At 38.8% G+C, this 26,556-nt stretch overlaps 2 protein-coding genes and 1 non-coding gene across 6 annotated transcripts in view; 1 reads left to right on the top strand and 2 right to left on the bottom strand.

Moving 5' to 3' along the window:
• Nox1 (NADPH oxidase 1) overlaps nucleotides 1-12,171 on the top strand; it is a 56,100-nt gene extending 43,929 nt beyond the window's left edge. The window contains exons 9-15 of the mRNA XM_031375981.1: nucleotides 1,326-1,404; nucleotides 2,636-2,728; nucleotides 3,974-4,209; nucleotides 4,362-4,524; nucleotides 6,096-6,242; nucleotides 6,429-6,553; nucleotides 11,949-12,171. Coding sequence (XP_031231841.1) covers nucleotides 1,326-1,404; nucleotides 2,636-2,728; nucleotides 3,974-4,209; nucleotides 4,362-4,524; nucleotides 6,096-6,242; nucleotides 6,429-6,553; nucleotides 11,949-12,075 — 970 coding nt within the window. The 3' untranslated portion in view covers nucleotides 12,076-12,171. The remainder of the gene's footprint in view (nucleotides 1-1,325; nucleotides 1,405-2,635; nucleotides 2,729-3,973; nucleotides 4,210-4,361; nucleotides 4,525-6,095; nucleotides 6,243-6,428; nucleotides 6,554-11,948) is intronic.
• Nucleotides 7,839-7,945, bottom strand: LOC116095709. Its single transcript, XR_004120713.1, has one exon. It is a non-coding gene; the product is annotated as a U6 spliceosomal RNA (small nuclear RNA).
• Nucleotides 12,172-12,491: 320 nt separating the features above from the next.
• The window catches only part of Cstf2 (cleavage stimulation factor subunit 2), a 27,187-nt gene continuing 13,122 nt past the window's right edge, over nucleotides 12,492-26,556 (bottom strand). For 3 of the 4 annotated variants that reach the window (XM_031367597.1, XM_031367622.1, XM_031367611.1), the window contains 6 exons: nucleotides 25,799-25,940; nucleotides 24,804-24,988; nucleotides 24,300-24,592; nucleotides 17,907-18,017; nucleotides 17,029-17,154; nucleotides 12,492-15,084 (listed from right to left, as the gene is read on the bottom strand). In XM_031367597.1, coding sequence (XP_031223457.1) covers nucleotides 17,032-17,154; nucleotides 17,907-18,017; nucleotides 24,300-24,592; nucleotides 24,804-24,988; nucleotides 25,799-25,940 — 854 coding nt within the window. In that variant the 3' untranslated portion in view covers nucleotides 12,492-15,084; nucleotides 17,029-17,031. The remainder of the gene's footprint in view (nucleotides 15,085-17,028; nucleotides 17,155-17,906; nucleotides 18,018-24,299; nucleotides 24,593-24,803; nucleotides 24,989-25,798; nucleotides 25,941-26,556) is intronic. The other variant, XM_031367603.1, reaches the window with a different exon arrangement.

Below are 26,556 nucleotides of genomic sequence, written 5' to 3'. Positions count from 1 at the left end.
CAACAGGAAGTGACAATTACTTTTTCTTAATATATTAATTTGAAAATTAATATTACCAACATAGCCTAGTTGATTGAAATCCAATAATATGAGGAATTGGAAGTTTGTTGATTGTCATCCAATGGTCTCTCTAATTTGGTGATTGGAGAAATAGGTCCAACATTGTACAATCTATATACACTGTCAGCTTGATTGTTTGTGACAGTGTCTGGCTATGTACAACATAAGGGTCTTGACATCTTGCTTCTCCTATCTCAGCCTCTCTATTAGTAGTATTGTGTATTTCATGTTTTTATACTATACTACGGTTTTAAGAACAGCTTATATATTTCAAAAGTATCTATATACCCAAAAGAAACATATACAATTAACTAGTGAGGTGGCTTGTAAGAGAACAACAAAGTGAGACTGAATGCTTTGCTTGACATTTGTAACTCTTGTATCAAGTTTGAAGAAGAGGACTTTCTAAGTTACTCTTTCTCTGAGATGAATGCTTTTCCAAATTATCACAGCTAATGAACCAAATTCTTACCCTCACCTAATGTCTGTGCCACCCTCCAAGCAGAACCATTGTTCATTGAAACAGTTGGTGGATGACTTTATGGATAGATCATCTTAGTACCTACACCGTTTCTTAAATGAATGTAACCTGTTCTCTGTGGGCTGAGAATAAAGTCACTCACTCAAGTCAAATAGCTTTGACCATAGCAGGAAGTCTGTATCCAAAAATCGAGCTTACAATTCATTTCTTGGTGCAGCAGAACTATCAACTCTCAGCTTAGCTACAATGAGGTAAAATCCTTTGGTGATGTGAGGGTCATTGAAGTACAGCCTTATTACAATGAAACCCAATGTCTAAAAATGTTCTTATTTTGAGCTTGTACCACAGTAAGAGCCAAGATTTTAAACTCTACTAAATAAAAAAAAAAAGACTTTATATATTCATGTTAATTTAAGAAAATACTAGTAGTGATGTATTATTTTGAAGTATACACTTAATATGTTTGGATTTATCTAAAATTTATAGAGAAAAATGTATTTTCACTATTGCTGTAGATGAACATCTACATAAGACTGTTAAATTGATTGTTGTTTTATATCAAGCAACTTTTATAATACTTAAAAAAAAAGTGGGCAAAGCCACAGGGTCATTACTGAGCAGAGCATTGAGGCTACCTGCAATTGCTAGACAGTGGAGGTCAAGTGCAGTGTCAGACCTAGATAAGTGGGTGGATGGACAGATGGATGGGATTCAAATGAATTCTACCAACAGTGGGGAATTAACTGAGTTGAAGTCATGCTGTTCGATGTCTTGGCCTTTACAGAACCCGGGAGAGGATTATTGCTTCTCAGTGTCTTTTCTCCATACAGTGCTGGAGACACATTAAATTAGCCTGTTTTGAGGTAGACTTAAGTTCAGAAGTTACTTTGATTGGCCGTATAATATCCTAAGGGTGAGGATACCAATTTTGCCACTCAAATGTATTGCTTTGCTCTTTCCACAAACATTTACAAAAAAGACACTCTTAATACATCCACCATTAAAAAATTAGATAAACAATACATTGTTATCAAAGATAGTTTAAAAACATAAAAATTGTTAGAGGTGAATGTATATAGTTCTACAACCTGAGGTGGTCTCTCTGTTATTTGTCCTCTATTGTCAAATATTCCTCCTCAAACATTTGTTTTTAAAACATCTTTAATGTGGCATTTTAGTTTTCTTAGTCAATATTTTGACCAATATAGTTGTCATAGACTTTATGCACACCCCTGTTATTTTTTTTTAATTGCTACTTTCTAGAAGTGAAACTCCATGATTAAAAAGAGGGGGAGCTTTTGCCTCTGCTGAGATGCATTGGCAATCTGCCGTCTAGGGAAGTGCTGTCAACACCCCTCTAGCTATACATGTGAACAGGTGCACTGCTCCGAATCCCAGTTAATTCTCACCATTTATACTGGATGTTGGCTTCCAACTGTAAACCTCGGCATTCAACTTGAAGGAATAGTGTTACTGTCTTGTTTTTAAAAATCTGCTTACTTTTGGTATTTTGTGGTACTGGGTTGGAAGTCAAGTTTTGTGTATTCCTACCAGTAGCATTAGTCATTCATATATATATAAAGAATGACTAATTCATATATTTATATATATGATATATATATCAAATATATATATATATATTAGATATATATATATATGAAATATATATTTATATATATTTATATATATAATATATATATATATCCCATTTTGCTAGTATAGTATTTAATCATTTGTTTCTATTGTGCATTTGCTTTCAAAGAATGGACTAGTTTTCTTAGATTTTCAAAATTTTAAATTTGAATATAATTTAAAACACACACATGTACCCTTATGTTTTATCTTTGCCATTTGCTTCCTAATATGACCTGTGAATTTCAGAGAATTGATTTATTTCATTAATGGGACTGACAAACAAAACTATTGTTTTGCATTCATTTCTATTCTAAACTTTGCTGAAATTAGTGACTTCATAGTAACACACAGTTGAGAACTTGATACAAATGCGCTAACTGAAGAAATGAACTGCTACTTAAATAAGTCCTGTATGAGAGACTGAATGTTAATTTCATTCGTTACCCTGTCTTTGTGTAGTCTTGGAAGTGGATCCTTGCGCCGATTGCTTTTTATATCTTTGAAAGGATCCTTCGCTTTTATCGTTCCCAGCAGAAGGTCGTAATTACCAAGGTAACGAAATATACACTTTCCATCGCAGTGATAAAAGTTGTGTTCTACTTGAGTGCAGAACTAGATTGTCATGATGTTCAACCTGAAGGCATAAAAAGAGTTTTGGAGGAGGAACCATGCTTTGTGTCTCCAGTCAGTGCTGGACAAGACTGTGGGAAATAGGGCTTTAGCTGGAACAATTCTATGTTGCAGGGTACAAAGGGGACTGGAGCTAGAGCTCGCCCACAAATGTATTTTGCTTTGTGTACATGGTGATTATATAAAGGGTAAACTGAGGCAGAGGGTACCACTCAGTGATATAGTGCTTTTCTACTATGCTCAAGGCTCTGGAACTGTTCTTGTGAGCTAAACTAAAGAACTGGTTACCAATGCTTAAACAAAGCAGATGACCATTTCCCTGGGGACTGCGGAGATGGCTGAGTGGTTAACAGCACTCACATGGAGGTGCACCATTGCCTGTAACTCCAGCTCCAGGGGCTCTGACACCCTTCCCTAGCATTGTATGCACATGGTGCATACACACACAAGCAAGCACACATAGAAAGAAAAGTAATGGTTAAAAAAAACACAATAGGATTTTGTTCAATGATAAAGAAGTCATTTCCAGAAAAAAAAGTCATTTCCAGAAAAATAGATGGGAACCAGAGATTATCATGTTAAGCAAAGTAAGCATTTTTCTCATGCTTTCAATACATATGAATGAAATATAAATATACATACAGTGTGGAAGTAAAGGAGAACTATGAGTGAGATGAAGAGATTGTGAGGGGAAAGCAAAAAGCTGTCTATGCAGGGAGGAAGGTGGGAAGCAAACATGAGCAAGGTTATATTATAGGTATTATATATATATATGTATTATGTATGTATATGTATATGTACATGTGTATATATGCATACAATATACATATATAATACACACATATAAATGCATATATACACATGTATGTATATTATATATAGTAATCACAGTGATATGTAAATATATTTCACAATGAAATCCATAATTTTACATGATAACTAAAATATAATAATATTAAAGACTGGTTTTTTTTTGCTTCTCTTGAACCCTGACAATACAGTATCTTGTCTGGAGCTAAGTAGTAGCTTAGGGGGGTGCTTTCTAGAGAGGACTTGACCTTGTACTCTAAGTCAGAAGCACTCAGGCTTTACTCATCTATTTAAATGTCTGCCCTTGTCATGTTTGGAGTTTGCCTCTAATGATCTATGTGTTTCATTCACACACAGGTTGTCATGCACCCATCTCATGTTTTGGAATTGCAGATGAGGAAGCGAGGCTTTAGCATGGAAGTAGGACAGTATATATTTGTAAATTGCCCCTCCATTTCCTTCCTGGAGTGGCATCCCTTTACTCTGACCTCTGCTCCAGAGGAAGAATTTTTCTCCATTCATATTCGAGCAGCAGGGGACTGGACAGAAAATCTCATAAGGACATTTGAACAACAGCACTCACCAATGCCCAGGTAGGTCCTTGAGACCCCAAACAGGATGTAGAGTGACCAAAAAAAGAAAATGGCTCCTTTCTGAAGTCTGTTAAGAAGGTTTCTGAGACGATGTTTGAGCTCAAGGATGGAGATGAGTCTTAATGCATCCAGTGTCTTTTCTCACGTGCTAGGATTGAGGTGGACGGTCCCTTTGGCACAGTCAGTGAGGATGTTTTCCAGTATGAAGTGGCTGTACTGGTTGGAGCAGGGATTGGGGTCACTCCCTTTGCTTCCATCTTGAAATCTATCTGGTACAAATTCCAGCGTGCAGACAACAAGCTCAAAACACAAAAGGTACATTCCCACATTTCACTATTCCTCTGGCCTGAGCCATTATAGCCTGAGGTCTTACTCTTGCTAAGTGGGGCAGGAGAACCTATCTGGAGATAGGAGTGAGGCATTGGGCAGAGGTGGCTTCGAAGGGGCACTAGCAGGGTATGCACCAAGCATTTCGTCCAGTTTGTTGCTACACAGCTGGCCTCTGCACTACTGCAAACAGGCTGCACAGTCCAGGCTGCTGAAGACCAGTCTGGATCTTGTCAATTCAGATGCCATAAAAGAGAAACATCCTGTCTGGTGAGTTCTCAGCTCTATAGTGCTCTAACCTGTTGGTGTATTTGTTTTAGCTATTTTATTGGGTTCTTGTATCTCCCACCCTCCCAACCCTTATTCCACCCTAATCTCTTCCAACTGTATAACACTAAGTAGGAGATAACACTAAGAGGAGAAAGGGAGTGGAGACTTCTTTAGAAAACTTCCTGCTGATTAGGGGCATTTAGTTCCTTGGGGGAAGTCCACCCTTTCTTGGACAGTCAGGATATCTCCAACTTCTAGTTTCTTTGCTCATGGACAAACTGCAACAGCAGGAACCAGAAGCAGTTGTGACAGCAGCAGGAGGAGCAGCCACTGTCTCAGGCCCTCTCAGGGTTCTCTCATTTATACCCTCTCCACAGTCCCCAGAATTAAACTATCTGCAGCTGGCAAAGATCACGCTCCTGCTACTGCACGAGGCAAATCATAATCACCTGCTGTGAAGCAGCCTCTTATCCCACACCTGGGATTCAAACAAAAACATACTCACATAAAATAACTGTTTTTTTTTTTTTTAAGAAACCAAAATTCTCACTACATTAATTCTTCAAATTAAAGCTATTTAGCTTCTTGCCCAAGATTGTTCCTAGAAAATTAAAGAAGCCTTTTATAATCTGGACAGAATACCTTTTAAGGCTCATGATGAAAAAAGAACAAAAAGAATTCATATCTCATGCTAAAAAAGAAAAGAAAAGAACAAATCAAAACAAATCCCCTCCCCTCCTGCAAAACAAAAGATCTTTGTCCTTGCAACTGCTTCTAGGAGTTGAATATAGGATTCTTTTCAATTTGCAGTTTTATTTTTATTCATTTAAACTTTTTTATTTTTACTTTGAACTTTTCTTTTGTAGTTTGTTCATTATGCATATTATTATTTCATAATGACATTTCCATTAAAGTCATTTACTATGACCATATTCACCCATCCTCTTCACCATCCTCATTCCATGGTTTCCATATGAGACAAAACTTAGATGATATTTGGCTGAGTCTCCCTTGTTTTGCTTATCATGATGATCTCCCAGTAACAAAGATGACCTTGGAAGGTTCCTTCTGTAATGGAAATTTGTCAGAACTCTGGACATTCAAACTAAAAGTCTTCCATTCTATGTGATTCATTATTCTTAGACTTGGTCAACAAATATAGATATGTCTATGTATATGCATATATGTTATATATGCATTTATGTTACACACATACACACACCCCTGTCATCACAGTGTACATTGTGAAAGATTCTTAATAAGGGTGTGGATTCTTTTGTTCATTTCAGATCTATTTCTACTGGATCTGTAGAGAGACAGGTGCCTTTGCTTGGTTCAACAACTTACTGAATTCCCTGGAACAAGAGATGGAAGAATTAGGCAAAACGGATTTCCTAAACTACCGTCTCTTCCTCACTGGCTGGGATAGCAACATTGTGAGTTCAAATAAAACACTGATTCCAATAGCAGATGTTAAGACAAATACAGTGCATGTGCACCGAAAAAAGTATTCCTTATCATTTCTTACCTGGCCTCATCCTCATACTGAAAATTCAAAGTAGCTTACAGAAGAGGCAGCTGTCAAACTCGGGTTTTCTAATTTTATACTTCTCTGGTTCCAGGCTGGTCATGCAGCATTAAACTTTGACAGACCCACTGACATCCTGACAGGTCTGAAGCAGAAAACCTCCTTTGGGAGACCAATGTGGGACAATGAGTTTTCTAGAATAGCTTCTGCCCACCCCAAGTAAGTATGTTGTCCTCTAGTTAACTGAGTCTACAGAGTTCTGATTGAAGTTTATTGAGCACACCTGGGACAGAGTGGGCCAGTGAAATGGATTATCCGGGAAGGGTATTTGCCACTAAGACCTTACTTGGTAAGAGAGAACAAACTTAAATTGTCCTCTGCCCTCCACATACGAATTATGACACTGCACACTTGTTGAGCTCTGACAGCTCTACACACACATATGTGCTCATGCGTGCACACATGCGTGCACACACCCACACACAAACCCTTGCACACACATACCCTTGCACACACATAATAAATAAAATTTAATAGAAAACTTTAAGAATGAGGCCATTTCATACAGGTTTTTAGTAAAATAAGGATCATGATCTTGTCATTGATAAACAGCTGTTTATTGTTCTCGTAAGTCTCTATCGATTGAGCAAAGCGAAGAGACTTTGCTTATAAAGATAGTGCTGAACAAAACAGAAAACTGGAGAATTTGCACACATTTTTTTTTTGGGGGGGTGGAGTGCTCAATGATCTCTACATAAAGTTGAGATTTCTACATAAAGTAATACGATTTGGGGTGTTTTATCTTAGTTCATTGATCAACAGCACTCAATGTTTTCAGAGAGCATTTCATATATCCCAGGCTCTACAATTACACATAATCTCAATAAATAGCCAGATGATGATCTTGAATTGTAGATCCTCCAGCCTTCATGTTCAGTGTACTGGGATTACAGATATATGCCACTACACTTAGTATGCCACTACATCTGGAGAGTTTTTAGACAACAAGTTGGCAGGGGAAGAACAATCCATGTCCACAAGCATTACTCACTAGTTTCTGTAAATTCATCTATTACTATTACAGAACAGCTTGAAAAAAAATGTGAATAAGGATTCTTTTTTTGTTTGTTTGTTTGTTTGTTTTTGTTTTTACGAGACAGGGTTTCTCTGTGTAGCCCTGGCTGTCCTGGAACTCACTCTGTAGACCAGGCTGGCCTCGAACTCAGAAATCCACCTGCCTCTGCCTCCCAAGTGCTGGGATTAAAGGCGTGTGCCACCACTGCCCAGCTCTTTCTCTCTCTCTTTTTAAATTAACTTTTATTGCATTATGATGAGAAAAGTTACATGATTTCAATTTGTTTGAATTTGTTAACATTTAAAAACATTTTAAGTAAATAGAATTAAAGCACATTCTCGTTTCCCTTTTGTACCAACTCCTCCCAGAGACCCCCTCTTCAATACCTACAATATCTTTTTTGTCATATTCCTTAAAATTTATAAAATAAAAAATATGGAATGCTTCACGAATTTGCGTGTCACCCTTGTGCAGGGGCCATGCTAATCTTTTCTGTATTGTTCCAATTTTAGTATATGTGCTGCCGAAGCGAGCACTCTTTTTTTAAAGGTAGACATTCAAAGGAGAAATGCAGAGAATTAATTCAAGGTAGAATAATGCACTCCAGGAAACAGGCCTGTGGACATTTCAGGGAAGAGGTCAAAGGGGAGGAGGGCCACAGGAAGTGACGAGTAAAGGCTTTATGAAGGCAGTGGTGAGAGTATGTAGTGATAAATTTCGGCGATCCTGGGTCCCAACTCTTGTTTTGACACTTTCCAGTGATGTTACCATAACTGGAGCTAAATGTGGAGCTAAAAATCCCCCTGATCTTTGGAGTTCTTCTACACAAAATGGGGGCATTAGTAGATGCATGCCTTATTCATCTATATGAATATACAAGAGTTTCATTAAATTATAAAGGAGAATATTAACAAAAGGCATTATGCAATTTTTATGTTGTCTTGTGTTGATCAGTTGAAGCTGTTGAGAGGGAGTGAGAAGGATTGGGTAGAGGGGAGAAGGAGGAGAGAAAAGGTGCAGAGAAGAGGGAAGGAGGAGGGAGAATGGGAAAAGGAGTGGAGTATTTCATTTATTTGCTTATTCATGGGCATCGTTATATCTTCTTACATATGTGTCACTGTATTGTGTTTTCATGTGTTCCCTTCAACTACCCTGAACCCAAACCAAATCACCTGATCTCTTTCTTTCTGGGGATATTTCCCCATTCTACTTTCTCATCACATTGCCCTCTGAGAAAAATCACTATAAAGGACTGCCTACAGAACATGCGGAGGAGTAATGATGAACTGGGATAACAGCTAAGGAGCAAGAGAAGTGCTGTCCCAGAAGCCAAGTGAAAAATATATTTCGGCAACATAGGCACAGGTGTTGGAATGACAGGCTCAAGAAGTGCTTACTATTTAGTGTAAGGGTGGACTGAGTGTATTTTAGAGACAGGACAATATCCAGTATGTAAGAGAGGAATAAAATGGCTACAGCGAAAAATTAACGACAACAAATGTTGGCAAGGAATTGGAGAATTTGGACTCTTACTATATTCATTACATAGGGATGCGAGACTGCAACTCCTGGAGAAAACTTTCAACAGATCTTCAAAGTGTTAGATGTGGTCCAAAAATTCGGCCATATCTATATCTATATCTATATCTATATCTATCTATCTATCTATCTATATGCATATATTTATAGTGACACATATGTAAGTACATAAGATATAACAATGCCCATGAATAAGCAAATGTGTATATATATATACATATATATATATATGTATATATATATATATGTCAAGGAGCCAGATTTTTCTCTTGGAGATATATATATATATATATATATATATATATATATATATATTATATATAAATGACAACATCTCTCACACACACACCCCACAAATTTGCAAATGCATGTACACAGCAGCATTACTCATAATAGCCCAAAGTGAAAACCCTCTGACTTTCCACCACCAGATGTGGCGTACAGAGAGAATGGGATTGTATTCATCTATAAAGAGTACTTCTTTCAAGTCCTGACACATGCAATACCATGGGTTAACTTTGAAGGTATTATGCTGACTAAAAGAAACTGGAGGGTGTTTGACAATACGGCTCAGTGGTGCTTGCTGTTCTTCCCAAGGACCTGAGTTCAATGCCTATCACCCATGAAAGGCGGTTCACAACTTCCTGTAACTTCAACTTCGGAGAATCCGATACCTCTTTGGGACTCTGCAGGCTCATAGAACATGCCCTTGCCCCTACATGTGCACAAACTTTTTAAAGATTTATTTATTTATTTTATAAGTACACTACAGCTATCTTCAGATACTCCAGAAGAGGGCATCAGATCCCATTACAGATGTTTGTGAGCCACCATGGTTGGTTGCTGGGAATTGAACTCAGGACCTCTGGAAGAGCAGTCAGTGCTGTTAACCGCTGAGCCATCTCTCCAGCCCATGCACATAATTTTTAAACACTGAAAATTATTAGAAAGAGGCTATTTATGGCATGGTAAATATATGTAGAGACAGTAGATCAGTGACTATGTAGGGTAGGGTGGTATGGCTGGGAAGAAATCAGTGGATTCTAATGTAGACAGTTTCCATTAAGGGGGATGGAATTAGTAATGATGGTTTTATAACTTTGTGGTTATAACAAAAAAGCATTAATTGTATAATTCAAAGGGTGCACTTTATGGTACATGGATGACATCATAATTAGGTTTAAAAGGAGGAGAGGTCAGAGAAGTTGAGATCCATGGTGTAATTAGAAAGCTTGGCTTTGGGAGAAAACCACTTTCACAGACACATCAAAGTTTGGGGTGGGGCTAGGTCCACAAAAGATAGTTTATACAGCAGTTAGCTCAGGTGCGCTTGCTGTGTGTCAGCTACTCGTCCATTTATTTTATGTTTTTAATTCTTAGAACAACCCAGCAAAGTAGGTGCTATTTTTATTTTCCTTTTCAAAAGGGAAAGCTCACAGTCGGGATGTCAGAGCTGGCCAGGCAGACTAGATCTGCCTGCAGTAGCTGAGACGGATCATCCGGTTCCCTTTAGAGACTTCCATTCAAGAAGTCAAATCCTTGAGTATTTGGCAGAAAAGAATTTGAAGACCAGCCAAAATGAAACAGAGTATTAAGTATTTAGAGAAGCATATAAAACAAGGACAGTAATACAATTGCACAACATGGACACAGGCTTCTCAAGAGAATTGTACCTAGGTTTCTTTACAATGACTATACACATAATCCTGTCCTCGGGTTACATCGCTGAAAGGGTATAATTGGCATGGTTTAATGGTTAAAGAAAGATTAAAATTTAGGGGAAGTAAATGATGTTGTCAGGTACCTTTATGAGGTATGAGATATAGGAGCTTATAAAGTCAAAGTAACAGCCACTGCAGTCCTAACGCACAGTCCATTTGTTGTTTTAATATTCCTGCTTGACATGTCTTTAGAAAAACGTGCAGTATTTCCTAGGTCATTTTGGCTTTGTCATTTGGGCCGAGGTTTCTTCACTTAGCATGAAAGACAAACTGGATCTCAGGGTGAGGTGCATCTTTCCTTGCTTACACCCCCTTATATTTCTGTCTTTCTATCCTGCTTCCACCACAGCACCTATCCTTTAACAGTGGTATTTACTGCACCACATCTCTTGTGTCTCTGTTCTCAATACAATGGAGGAAGGCTGGAAGGCTGAGAGCCTATCTAAGACTTGGAAGAAAGCAGAATTTTAATTTTAAGTTTTTCTCAGTGCAAGTTAATTATGTATGTTTCATTATATATTCATATGTGCAAAATGTATTTTTTATTTTTTTGAAATTAAAATTGTGTCATTCCCCCTAACTCCTTCCAGGTATCCTTTACTCTCTTTCAAATCTATGGCCTCACTTTCGTGACAAATATATGTATATACATACACATGAATATACATGTGTATATATACACATATATCTATCCTTATATATAATGTATTTATATATTACAATCTTATATGTCATGTATATAGAATATATGTGATAAAATATATATATACACACACATATATAATATATCTCCTTTTCCCTCAAATATACAAACACAACCTGCTTAGTTCATTTAATGTTATTTGTATGTGTATGATTTCAGGGCTGACCACTTGGAATTTTATCCTAGTTACTTCCTATGACCCTCTTTTTCTTGTGCCCTTTCTCACTCTTGATTTCTTTTACTCATCCCTCTGCTACTTTCATGTTTTACTTCCTTTTGATGACCTAGTGGGTTTGATTAGGGCTGCTTCCAGGAGCATTGGCAAGGTACCAGTGGCTACACTGGAGAAAATGATAAAATGACCTCATTTTCCGAGCAACCATTACTACCTATACAGCTCCTAAGAGTGCTGGGTCCTTGTGACCCCAGCCTGCCCTGTTTCAGGACAGAATCAGGATGGACCCAATCACCGAGCTTTTGTTGGAAATTGTTGGGAGTAGCGGAGGCTGTTCTACATTTCAACTGTTTTCAGCTCACAAGTGCATCCAAGTAATTACGATTGCTCTATTCTTACAGGTCTGTGGTGGGGGTTTTCTTATGTGGCCCTCGGACATTGGCAAAAAGTCTGCGCAAATGCTGTCAGCGATACTCAAGTCTGGATCCTAGGAAGGTTCAGTTCTACTTCAACAAAGAAACGTTCTGAATTGTAGGAAGCAGCACAGTAGTACTTGTACACTTTCCTCTTCTCCTCACTAATTTGTGGGTCAGCTATGAGATAATCCTTTGCCTCACAAGGCCTTCACTCCCAACTTAAAGTTTGATTCAACATCATCATACTTGGGCTTTGCCAACCTGAGAGTTGTGTAATTCACAACTGAAAAACACATGAACTGGTTTTTTGTTTTGTTTTGTTTCTTAGGATGAACACTGTGAATGTTTAATGACAGGAACCAACATGAACGGTTTTATATTGGGGGGGATTGTAAATCCTCCTCGGCAAGCTGCCTTTAGCTGAATTTTGCTGGTTCACACTTGCACAATTTAATCTCAGGCTAAAGTTGTGCCTTGGTTGATAATCTTCCCTCCCACCTGTTCCTCACAAAAGATTTCTAAGTAGGGTGACTTTTAAAATATTTATTGAATCCACAATAAACAGTAGTCATAAATAAACAACATAAAATGACCAAGCTTCCCACTCCCATATCACCCACTAAGTACACTGTTACACATGAGCTAATCCAGTGTGACCAACAATTTACACATTACTTTGTCAAAATAACTGAAAGAACTTTCCTTTTTGCTTACTGAGCAATTTTGCTGACTTTCCCTAGTAATATCTTAAGTATATTAACTGTAATCCAATTTGTACTATAGTTAGAAGCTAACCATATTGTCACTTTGTATTGTTTGAAATAACTGGAAAGGCCTGACCTACATCATGGGATAATTTAACAGTAGCTCTTTTATGTCTTTTTAGTTGTTGTTATAGGAGTTTGCTTATGAACATATTATAAAAAGAAAAAAGTTATAACTTTGGATATTTTCCAGGTCTTAATGAGGAATCATCCACTAAATGTTACTTTTTCCTACAAAAATGTTTCTTTTTCCTATCAACCAGGACAATAACCACACTGGCTCTGGGATGTTAATTACGATGAATTACAAGAAAAGGTACAGGCTCTTCTGGGAGGAAAAAAAAAGCCACACTTCATTGTACTCAGACAATTGACCTCATACATTTAGCAGAATGAATCTATAGACTTAGCACTAGACCATCCAGTTTGTACCATTAATTGACCAAGAGTGAACAAATTTCTGTTTTCAACTATCTAGGAACCTATAGCTTGAAGGATTAGTGGGGTCATTTTTCAGTCATTAGTCTGAACATAATAAAGGCAGATCATGAACATGGAGTAGCTAATTGTATTATTTCAACAGTAAAAAAAAGACATTAAACGAACAAACAACTGATGAGTGTTTCCATAGTGATGAATTGGGATGCCACTGCTCTTGTCAATTTATTCACCTGAATGTCTGCTAACCAAACGAAGTTAACGAGGCTTTGGGAAGATGTGCTGGATTTCCAGGATATGGAGTCTATTAGACAACTGTTTTCCAAATAACTTCAGCTTTAGTTACCTTGATTTGGAATTGGCTGTGTAAAACCCAAGTTCCTAACTAGAAATACTTTCCTCTTGGTCTCTGCATCTAAATACATTGGCGCTTTTAAGTCAAGACAGCTGCCCAAATCCACACATCAAGGACTGCTTCTGCAGTAGGCAGAGAAGGTAATGAAAACAATGAAGTGCATGCATAATTAACATAGTGATTGAACTGGGGATGAGTGGACTAGGCAGGAGTGCTTGTTGTTTTGCACTTTTCTTGACAGGTTATAGTATGACACATCCAGCAAATTTTCATTATAAATATATGGAGAAAAATCCTTCAATTTTAATATCTTTGCTTTTTTCTTCTTGGCATGTAAGCAATGTACTATTCTGCTTTATATGCCTTAAGTAGTGATTTTAATTCACCTGCCTATAATCCTAATATAGAGAGAGGGTAGGGTTCTGGGAATACAAATAAGCTTATAATTGTGCTCATAAAATTTACTAATTATTAAGGCAACTCTTCAAATGTCTTGAGGCCGAACTGTTGGAGAGAAACCATGTTCCTCCTTAACGCCACTACGGGAGAACAAAAGGCAAGGCAACCTGCAGGTTAGCCCAGGCTCATGGCACTCAGTACCTTCCAAGTAGGTAGTACTTGGAAAGAGCAGGTAACCAGAATAGGCCATTTGCTGTCCTGTGCTCTAGACTTGGTCCTCTTAAAAGACTTGAAAATGTAAAAGTTTTAGGGTTTTCTGTTTGACAGTCTTGGAATGGACTTAAGATGATAGGGCTGGAAGCTTTGGATTTTTTAAGATTGCAATATATTTTGTTCACTTGGTTTTCTTATTAAATTTGACCATGTAGAAAACCGGTGGCTTTTTAAACTTGTAAAGTTGGCTACCTAGACAGAAGAGCTTTACAATAATCTTTTAGGTTGTTGGTACACACTCATACCAGTGCCAAAATAGTCTTTATCTTATATATGTTCTGACCTGCTACTGACCAGACAACACATTTTGGTAACTGGCATTTCTTGAACCAAACACACTGCTGTGGTATATGCTCTTTACTTGTTGGCCTTCTGATCATTTTTAGTTCTAACCACGTGGGTTTTTTTTCTCCCAGAAAACTCTGAGACTCTAGAAAGTTTTCAAGGGGTAAAGTGTTCTTACTTTACTGAAAGCAAATTCAACAAAACCCAAAGTTCCTGAAAACATTGTTTCAGAAAAATTCTCAAGTATCATTAAGAAGAATAAATGCTTATGCTAAAGTAAGAATAGAGCTATGGCAATGGAAGATTAAAAGAGGATGTTGCAGTTAAGCTTACATCCTTGTTAGCTTCTTAATAGCAAAAGGATTATGTATATCAATTTGTAGTATGTTAAACTTGTGTTCAAAGTTTATTTAATGTCACAGAACATATACACACTACAACGACAGAATGAACTGCTTTCCTTTGGAGAAATGGTGACGCAAGCCCTCCACCTGACACCAATCGGCTTCATCCGGGGAGGTTAGGATGCAGACGTCACTATGTTTTCAAAATTTCAACAATGTTATGGAATTACACTTCCCATTTGTTGCCAGCTATTTTTGAGTACCTGTAAGATAAATTTGGGAGAAAGCTATTAGAAGTGGACTTCTCTTTCGTAAACACCAGGAGAAAACCAACCCCCCCCCCCAAAAAAAAACAAAGGCACTGAGGGAAGGGATGATGTGGCAGCCATCAAACAGCCACTGCCTGACTCTTGTCATGCCTCCCCATCGTCCTTTGCAGCAGGCTTTCTCAACCTTAGCATTGTATGGATATAATCAACCAAAGTGCTAACTTGTAAGGAGTAAGGGAGATATCCTATGCATCATGGGATGTGCAGAAGCATCTCTAATCTCTACCCATGGAATGACAGTGGCATACCACTTTCTAAAGTTGTGACAACATAGAACTGACAAATATACCATAGATGAAACTTCCCCCTACTTCAAAACTACCTTTATCATATGTGTGTATATGAATGAGGGCAGAAGCCAGAGGTCCAACTCAACCTCAAGTGATAACAATCCTTAGAAAGACCATCCACTTGGTTTTTTGAGACTGGCTGTCTCATTGGGGTGTAGGGCTTACTGATTAGGTTTTAGGCAGGCTGGTCAGTAAGCCCCATAAGATCTTCCTGTCTCCCCCTCTAAGATTACCAGAATGTGCCACCACACCCAATTTTTCATGTTGGTTCTGGGGTTGAACTTGGGTGCTCAAGTACTCCACAAGTGTGTACATTGGGTAAATGCCCAAGCATTTTAGGAACTGAGCTTGCTCTCTCTAGTCTGAGAACTACTTATCTCTAATAGTGATAACTAAGCCTGTCTGGGATGATAAAAAGGAATCATATCAGTTTAGGATGAAAAGCCACTGCTTCAGCCACAGCGTTCCCAAGTGCCAATAGAGGGTTGGCTCACATAAAAATCACAGTTGTCTTTGCACATCCAGTGGGATATATTACCACCCCCACAGTTGTAAAAACTGAATACAGTCTGCAGCCTAGTTCACAGTAATATACCAAGGACAACTGCCTGGCCTTGTACTACAAAACAAAAGCATAAGATGTAATCACTGTGAGAAGGTACATGAAGCTCTTTGTATTAGTTTCCCAATGTCCTATGAAACTATAAATCATTTCAAAAGGTTAAAATAAAAAAAAAGTAAAATTGTGCCCGAAGGTCAGTATGCAAGGCGAATGAGATAACTGAGAGTATACAATGAAGATCACAAGTTTATGGTCATCACCAGCTACATAGTGAGTTCAAGGTTGGTCTGGGCTATAAGCAACTTAATCTCACACATATACAAAATTATTACAAAACAAATATTAGAAGCCTAAAGAGTAACATTTTATTGAAATGTTTTGTATTTCCTCTATTTTGAAGGAATAGTTAGGAGTAAAACAACTGGTTATAGAATGATATAGGTTAAACTTTAAATGGCTTGTAACAGTGAGCCATCAAATGTTCATTACAAGAGCTGAGTTCTGTTGGAGAATGAGAGAGAATTCAGGAAGCAGGCCTTTCACCTTTACTAACCTCTCTTTCTTCCTTTTTTTCTTTCACTTACATTTATTTATTATATCTGGGTGCACATGAGCTGTGTGTGTAGGGTCAGAGGACAGATTGAGAAGAGTCAGTTCTCTTTTCTACCATGTAACTTCTGTGGATCAAACTCATTTCATCAGAACTGGCAAGAGATTTGGCACTTTCACCTGCTAAGCCATCTCTCTGGCCCTTCCTTTAACTTTCTACATTCCTATGTCATTAATTTTAGGAAACTGACATTAATTTCACTATTACAAGCGGCTGGAAAAGATTATAAGTAATTCAACAACTGAGCAAATGTTCTATAGCCTTACCCTATCCCCAGGGGTACTGACTACTGAAGGGTAAATAGAGCCTAGTGAAGTCTGAGGGTCTCAGAGAACATTATGTTGTCAAAGGTTGAAGTGACGCACTTCAAATACAGAAGGAGCCAGTCCTGCCCAGGTGCCATTCAGTCAGCTCACCTTTCAAGGTGCCCCAGTGGATTTCTGTATCTGTTCCTTTAAGATTAGGATACTCTGTCTTTGCTCAGGAGGCAGCATGGCAATCTGGTCTGCAGTGAGCTGAAGGACCTGCATAATCAAAGCAGCCTGCACAGAGGAAAGGAAAGTTGTGAGCTTCAAGGACAAGTCAGAAAACCAAATGAAAACATCATCAGCTTCTGTCCAAAAGGCTACTGCCATGGGATATGAAGCAAAATGGGAAAAGGGAGGATATTGCATACTCTCACACACACAAAAAAAACCTGCAGGCCAAAAGAAAGAGAAAATCTGGTAAGAAAAGCACAATGAAGAACACAAGAATAAATGAAACTATCTAAGATTACATGATGCAAACAGACAGCTCAGGAACTCAAAAGTTCCTGCAGATTAAGATGGTATTTGTGAGCCTTGGGAACTCTTTAAGTTTTGAGTCCTAGTTTGAGTTTCCCTCTTTCACAACTTTAAGCCTTTCCACCAGACACAAGCTCCCAACAACAGCCAAGTATAGCAACAGAAAGATATACTTGTGGTCAATCTGCTATTGTTTCTGTAGGGATTGGGTAGAAATGGCAGAGGAGGGGACAGAAAGGAGCTTGGATTTTCAGGTCAGTTGGCTTGCAGAGAAAAAATCTGCCATTTTTAGATGAGTCTGAAATATAAAATAAGTTGCCAGTTATATTCACTTAAAAACTTTAGGAGCAGGTCCCCAAAATGCTCAGCCAAATTCATTAAAGAGTACCAAGTTAGAGTAAACATCACCTCCAAAGGGATTTTGAAGACCCAGGATCTTCATGGTAACTGCGAAAAGATCAAAAAGACTAGATTTGTGTGCAGGGAGGCAGTCAGATAGTGTTGCTTACCTTCTCATGATCCTGGGGTGTGACTTGGCTCTGCCCAGGACTAAAGCCACCAGGCTGGCTGCCACCTTGCATGCTTGCTCCTTGCATGCTTGCTCCCTGCATGACTGGTACCTATGTGTACAAAGAAAGGAAAGAGCATACAGAATTCCTGACATCCATGGGATCTCAATACAATTAACAATCTTGACACAAATAAGAGTAAAAAGAGAATGATTTAAAGACTAGCAGAAGGCAGTGTTTAGCCACAGATCTACTGCAGACACATACTTGCTTATAACAGCATCATTAACAAATAATACACAGTACAGGAAAGGGGCATCAAATTAACAAAATTTAGCCTAGTAAGCACAGGGAAAACAAGAACACTGGAGAAATTAATGCTCAGAGGAAACACAAGTAAATAACAGATTTTAAACAACTGTATACTGCTCTGCTGGCGAAGCTACATTCACAAGACCATGGCCTACTTCTAGTTCAATCATACAATGATAGCTATTCTCAAAGAATTCTATCCCATAAACAGAGATGGTCAGTGTCAGATAGGCAGAAAGGAGATAGGAAGGTCTCTAGGGAAAAGATGTTATTAGCCCAATATTTGCTTTTTAGAGATTCCTTAAAAAAAAAAAAACCCTCAAATCTCTGAATATCATTTTAAGTGCTCAGAACACACAGCAGTGGTGTAATATTTTTTTAAAAATTCATCTTTATGACATTTATTTTTTGCCAGCATGTATGTCTGTGCACTATATGCATGCCTAGTTTCCATGTAGACTGGATAAGGGTGTTGGATCCTCTGGAACTGGAGTTATAGATGGTTATGATCTACCATGTAGGTACTGAGAGCCAAACCTAAGTTTTGTACAATAGTAAGTGCTCTTAACCTCAGAGCCATCTATCTTCCCAGCCCTTCTATTTTTTTCTTTCTTTTTAGCACTTTCTAGAGAGCATATAACAATTGCTTCATGCTTAATGCAGAAGAAATATTACTTGAGTAAAAGAACATAATTCAACTATAGCATATTTATTGGTATTTAAGATAGGTAGTGAGTCTAACCCTTTGGAAGAAACTGGAACTCAAAGAAAATGCCTCTATTCATCTATTATAACTATTAGGCTCTACACTTAACATGATGCTCACACTCATGCTCTTACCCAGAGTTTAGATATTTTTTGCAAACAAAAATTTTAAATATCTTGTCACCCACATCCTCAGATTACAAGTAGGAAAGTATAGACGGAATAGAGAAAAACATGTTAGAAATAGATGATGTGGTAGCACTGTAAAGAATCAGGTGACAATCCATCAGCAAAGGGGGCAGATACCAACAGGAGAGTACTATGAGTGAGAATAATCAAAGATGATTTAAATTGTTTTCATTTTACTTAAGAAAATAGGAAGCATAGTACATCCTTTTTCCACTAAAATAGTTCAAGCAACTAGTTGTAGAATAGTTCTTTTACCTGATGTGATGGTTTGAGTAAGAATGGCCCCCAATAGGTTTAGATATTTGAATGCTTGGTCACCAGGGAGTGACACTCTTTGAAGGGATTAAGTGTGGCACGTTGGAGGAAGTGTGTCACTGAGGATGTACTTTGAGGTTTCAAAACCTTATTCCAAGACCAGCATCTCCCTTTCTGCCTGTGAATCAGGATGTAGCTCTCATTTATTTCTATAGCACCATGCCAACTGTTATGATAATGGACAAAACCCCTGAAACCGAAGCCCTTCAGTAAATGCTTTCTAAAAGTTGCTGTGGTCATGGAGTCTCTTCACAGCAACAGAACAGTGACTAAGCCAGATGTTGGTACCAAAGACGGGCATATTGCTGTGACAGGCCTGACCATGGTCTTTGTTAAAGGAATATATAAGACTCTGAACTAGAAGAGTGGTTGGATTCTTTAAGCAGGGCTTAATGGGAACAGGGCTAGTAGGAACATGGAAGGCAGTAGATATTGAGGGACATTTGAACTACAGGATCAGCACAAGAAGTTTCAGAGGGGAAGAATATTAGTAAGTGGCCCAGATTTTGGCAAGAACTAGCTGTTTCTGAAGTCTTAAAAATCTGCCCTAGGCTAAATTGAACAGTTTTGGATGAATGGCCTTGACAGAGATTTTGAGACTGCCAAATATTGACTGTGTCATTTAGTTATAAGTAGCCACTCTTATGCAGATCTATAATGAATTAAAGGAGCAAGCTGAGCAAGGAAAAAAATGTACATTTTAAGGGCAAAAATAGCATCAGGAAGTATAATGGAGCTGAGTCCAGTGCTCAAGGAGATAAAAAGTTTAAAGAAGGGCTGGCGAGATGGCTCAGCGGGTAAGAGCACTGATTGCTCTTCCAGAGGTCCTGAGTTTGGATCCCAGCAACCACATGGTGGCTCACAACCACCTGTTATGAGATCTGACGCCCTCTTCTGGTGCTGTCTGAAGACTGCTACAGTGAATTACGCCAGAGCGAGCGGGGCCGTCTGTACAGCTACAGTGTACTCATACATATAAAAAATAAATCTTTAGGGGCTGGCGAGATGGCTCAGTGGGTAAGAGCACTTGACTGCTCTTCCAAAGGTCTGAGTTCGGATCCCAGCAACCACATGTCGGCTCACAACCATCCGTGATGAGATCTGACGCCCTCGTCTGGTGCCTCTGAAGACAGCTACTCCGGAGCAAGCAGGGCAGGAGCGAGCAGAGGTCCTGAGTTCAATTCCCAGCAGCCACATGATGGCTCATGGCTCATACACATAAAATAAATAAGTAAAAAAAAATCTAAAAAAAAAATGTTTAAAGAAAAGCCTGATGCTAAATGGAATAAATGGATTGGTGAGTTCAGGCTAAGATCTTCCCCTAGCCAAGCTTCAACTTGTGAAAAGGAATTTAAAAAGTTTAAGAAGTAAAGGAAACCATCAAGAAGAAAGCTGATGCAAATGTAAGTGAACAAGGGAGCCTAATTCCAGCTTCACTAGGCAGTTGAACTAGGCAGCTTCTGCCACAAGTGGCTCTGGCTTAGAGTCAGTGATACAAAAAATTATATCCCTCCAAAACTAAGGAAGGCTGCTGAGGCTGGCATGTGTCAAGGGTGTCCCTGTAGGAGGCATATAGGCCACTGCATGAAAATGTCAAGGTGAAGACTGGATTTCATTAGAGATCTCAAGATATTGGAGATGTCAGAGTTGTAGGGTATCCGCTAAGAAGAGCTGCTAACAGGGAGTGGATCCAACCCAAAAGAGAGAAGGGTGTTTTAGTCAACAGAGCTGAAAGGAGTTGGAGATCTGGAGCGCTCTGACATCAGACATGGAGATACCGATTTTGGAGTTTACCCTGCTGGTTTTAGGTCTTGCTTTGATCTAGTATTTCCTCGCTATGTTCCCTTTCCTCCTTTTTGGGATGGTAATATATATTCTGTGTCATTTTATGTTGGAAGTGTGTGACCAGCTTTTTTATTTTACAGGGTTTACAGTTAAGAGAATGCCATGAGCCTCAGTAGAGACTTTGAACTTTTGAACAGTGTTGAGACTATTACAGACTATGAGGACTTTTGAAGTTGGACTGAATTCATTTTTGTAATGTAATACAGCTACAAGCCTATGGGGGCCAGGGAGTGGAATGTGATGGTTTGAATAAGAATGGTCCCTACAGATGCATATTTGAATGCTTAGTTACCAGGGAGTGGCACTATTCTAGATTAGGAAGCCTGGGCTTGTTGGAGGAAGTTTGTCACTGGGGGTGTGGGGGTGGGGTGGGCTTTGAGGTTTAAAAAGCCCATGTTAAGCCAAGTATCCCCTTCTCTGCCTATGGATCAGGATATAGCTCTCACCTACTTCTCTAGTAGTATCATGCCTGCTATGTTGGCTGCCATGATGATAATGGACTAACTTCTGAAACTGTAGGTAAGCCTTCAATTAAATGTTTTATAAGAGTTGTCATTGTCATGGTATCTCTTCACAGCAACAGAACAGTAACTAAGACACCTGAAATACTCACATGCTTAAGCACATTCCCAAGGCATTGGGTACATGAGCAGTGGTACATCCTTATAGTGTTGAAATATCACCACTATATTAATACTTAGTTCAGAGATTTGTGTCAATTGATCTGTTATAAATCGGAACTACCTCTGGGTAGTCACTTGGGAATTTACTAATACTGATTAATACCAATCTGAGACACTAGTATGAAATAATTACCTAACAACTAGTTAGTTAAGTTCCCAGGAGTACCTGTTCTAGGCATTACCAGCAAGACTGGCCACATACCTTGGTTAGCCTAAGACAGTCCCAGTTTATGCTTTTGTCTCAGAGTAAATTGTTAATAGCCCCTTCACTCTCAAATGTATCTTTCTTTGTATGACAAATTATATAACCACCCCAGTAACAAGCTACAAGCTTGGAAATGCATGGAATGAAGTTTAAAGTCTGATTTAAAATGATAAATGAAGGTCATATCTGCCTGCCTCTGCCTCCCAAGTGCTGGGATTAAAGGCGTGCGCCACCACTGCCCTGCCATATCAAGGTTTTTTTAAAAGCCAGAAATCATAAAAAGGAGAAAAGGGGAAGCTACACTTAAAATATAAGCCAGATGTGGTGGAGTATGCCTTTAACTCCAAACACTCCAGAGACAGGCAGATCTTGGTGAGTTCAAGGCCAGCCCAATATATACATTGAAATCCAGGTCAGCCAGCAACATAAAGAAACCCAGTCTGAAAAAAATAATCTAATAAAAGCAATTATCTATCACAAATGAGAGGTAGAGGGGAGGAAGTGAGATTCCTAACATACAGCTTTTATAGAAAACTATATTTATTTAGATCTTTATTTGTAAGTGAATATATTAATTTTTTAAAATGTAAAAACTATCAATATAAAGTTCTTATTTTCTCTACCTTGGATCTAATTGGTTTTATACACTTTTAATACAAACTATATTGGGCTGGGGTTATATAGCTCAGTGGTAGATTATTTAACATCTGTGAGGCTGTAGGTTTGAGTCAGCCTTATAAAATCAAACCAAAACTCTAGCATTAAAAAGTAATAAATTTAAGCACTAGCAGAGAAAAAAGAACAAGATATCAGCCACCTTTTTCCATGTCTTTTCACATAGAATGGTGTGCAGAATCACGTAAGGAGTGTATGGTTACTCGGTGCCTATCTCAGCCAGTATGTTGAGACCTTGCTATTCACACTATTATATCCCTAGGATTCTGCTTGGTAGTCAGTAGATGCTCAATAAGTATGTACAGAAAGGATGTATAAAAATGTGTATTTTGAGCATAGAGGGTACAACAAAAATCAAAGCCCACAAACATTTTTTAAAAAGCAAAATTTGAAATACAACAGAAAATACATTTTTATTCTACATATACCAAGAAAAAAAAGTCACATTTTTATCTCAAATTAAAAAGGATCAGGCAAACATCTATACACATACATAACATGCAAATAAAATAAGAGAGTTGCATAATAGAAAAGCTGTATTTCTTGCTCTGTCATTTTTTTAGTTAAGTGAAATTTGGCCAGTCACCTGACTTTCTGGCCTTCAGCTTCCAAACCTCTAAAACGATGCTGGAAATGTTGCATTCTAGCTTTGATATTTTTCTCTCTCCTGTTTTTCTCCCCACCCTCAATACAATGGAAGAAACAAACATGAAAATAGGAATAAAGAAATGAAAAGATGAAGGTATCAACCTATAGAACCTTGGGAAGATACATACATTCTATGTCTCCGCAACCAACTGGAGATGATAAATGAGGAAGTGACTACTACAAAGCATCCCACAGGCACAGCTGGAGCAAACCAAGTGACTGAGACAGAGAAGAGACAAACTGCAGCTCCAGAATCAATGCAGACTGCCTTTTCTATGTCACTGTTCATTTAGATGCTGTGATTACAAGAAATCCACATAGGTTTCTGTCACCCTGAGATGATCTAAATCAGTGCTTCTCAACCTTCCTAATGCTGCAACCTTTTAATATATTTCCTCATGTTGTGGGGCTTCAAGCACAAATTTTCATTCCTATTTCATAACTAATTTTGCTGTCATGAATTGTAATGTAAACATCCAATATGCAGCTCCTCAAATGCTGTACCTCAGGGTTACACACTGAAATCATCTGGTAGAGGTTTTACAAATGGCCTGAGATCTGCACAGTATATTTTTGCAGGGGACGGTGGGGGAAGTGTTGTGCCACTAAGGCCTGTTTTCACTGTCTTTTGACTTGAACCTGAAGATTTCAGTTTTAGTGGCTATTTCATTTAGAAAAACTTGAAAATGTACAGGTCAGGGATTACTCTGCACTGGGGATTCAAACTAAAATCACTTACAAAAAATTAAATAAAATCAGGCTTAGTAACCAATTCTTGAATACATTAAGATTTTATGTATAAGCTACAAGCATTACCTGTCTGGATCCCTGGGGAACAACTGCCCCCATGTTCATTGGATTGGGACCTTGGATTCCACTAGGCATAGGTCCTCTAGGTCCAGGTACTGGGCCTCTCGTATCCATGCCTCTGGCCTCCATGGCACGAGCCTCCATAGCACGGGCCTCCATGGCACGAGCCTCCATGGCACGGGCTTCCATGGCACGAGCTTCCATGGCACGAGCTTCCAGTCCTCTGGCATCCAGTCCTCTTGCTTCCATGGCTCTAGCCTCCATCCCCCGTGCATCTAATCCTCGGGGATCTCTTCCACCTAGAAAGTTGTAAGAAAACCTGTGTAGTTACTAACACCCAGTCACATCTTCCTTCCTCTATAAGACTGTCTTCTTTCTAGTTTATCAGATTTGTAGGTAAATCGGAAAGCCTCTTGTTAAGACTTCTGTCCTATATAAGAGCTAAAGAGACCCAAATACTTCATCAACTCACAGCTATCATTTGACATTGTGATGCAGGTTTCCCCTTACCTCTGGCATCCAAAGGTGGGCCCCTCTGATCTAGCATGGGTCCTCTTGGTTCTGCCATTAAAGGTCTTGGCTCCGCTAAGGGTCCTCCTCTCATGTCATGTGGAGGCGGTCCACGACCTTCGTGCCCAGGAACATGGTGCATGGGTGGGCCCTGATGAGGTGGTGGTGGTGGTCCCAGGTAAGCTCTAGAAATAGGAGAAAAGTGACATATTTTAAAGCAGAATATACCGACATTGAAATTTCAGCCAGATCAGTAAGCAAACATCCAACAGAGAGAGAACTGATACAAATATCAGTAAATAAATGGTAACAAGAAACTAAGATAAAAAGAAAGCTATTGAATGTAAATTTGTGAATTCTAGAACTTATTTGACCATGGCATTCAATATTAGGGAAGAATTAACAGATAGTTACTGTATGTACAATGAGTATACAGTATAGTGCTTAGCAATGCAGGTTCTGGGTTCAGACTGAATATTGAAATCCAGGTCTTATCATTTACTAGCTGTTTGATCTGGGTCACATGACTTAACCTTTATATGCCTGTAAAACAGGATTAATAATACCCATTTCTAACTGTGGGGCTGTGGATTGAACTTAGGACCTTGGGCATATTAGACAAGTGCTCTACCACTGGTGTTATACCCCTAGCCTAAGGCAGATTTAATGAGATGACCTGTTAGGTACATAGAGAAGAGCCAGAGGTATGATCCTTACCAACGTCAACAACTATTGTTTACCCCAAGTTTTCCTTGTTTATGTATTTATTACTAGAAATTTCAATTTCTGAATATATATAGTCATGGCTGGCTCAAAGTTACCGATTTAACTATATAATTATACTTTAGCAAAAGGGCTTAGTCTTGGACAGTGGCTACAAATACTTCTTTATCCTTTCAGGAAGGCAAACAGGTCCAAGTGTTGCAGAAACTTCGCTTCCAAAGTAAAGAAAATACCCAACTTTTCAAGCTGTTTCCTTCTATGTCTGTACTTACCTAGGTTCTACCTCTCCAGTTACGGTCATTAAAGTGCCTCCCCGCGGGTCATTGGGAGCATCACCTAAAAGACCACGAGGAGTTGGGACGTTGGTAGGCAAGGCTCCCCGCTGCATAGCTGCTCTGGGGTCTTGCATTGGCACTGACAGGGAAACAAATGGGGAGTTACTGCTGTGAAAGACACATTAGAGAACAAGAAATGACTCTTATACCACTGACAATGTAATTCAAACACCTTAGAGTGGGTGAAACCTCACCACAGCAGAATCCTCTTGCAGCTCAAGAACAGAAGCAGGGTGTAGGCAGAATCTGTACCATGTCAGAGGTATGGATGGAATTATACAAAAGAGCAAACTGGGGAGCACCTGCCAAGAACTAGCACTGTTATCTGAAGAAACTTATGCTCCTGGTTTCCTTTCTAACCAATCTTAGTTTAAGGACCAGAGTCACAAAAGAGAGGTAGGGGCCTGGCATATGAACACTGTCATGGCTCTGCAAGAACCTGCCGTCTCCTTACAGACTGCAATTCCATCCAAGCCTCCTGACACCAGTAGGGAGGGAGTAGAGCCTCGGACAGATGCCCATATCATCCATGTTCTCTGCCCTGTGTGAAGAGGTCAATCTTAGGCTTGTGGCCTCAAGAGGGAAAAAAATAAAACACAAAAATAACAACAAAAACCAAAAATTCCCCAGAACATTATTACCCTTTTGGGGTTCTGAACGTGAGGATCACTGCCAAGCAGCTCTTTTCCCCTCAA

The sequence above is a fragment of the Mastomys coucha genome, chromosome X (assembly GCF_008632895.1).
Source record: "Mastomys coucha isolate ucsf_1 chromosome X, UCSF_Mcou_1, whole genome shotgun sequence".
Lineage (NCBI taxonomy): Eukaryota > Metazoa > Chordata > Mammalia > Rodentia > Muridae > Mastomys > Mastomys coucha.
The sequence above is the reverse complement of the archived record's forward strand: the minus strand, read 5'-3'. Positions and strand labels throughout refer to the sequence as shown.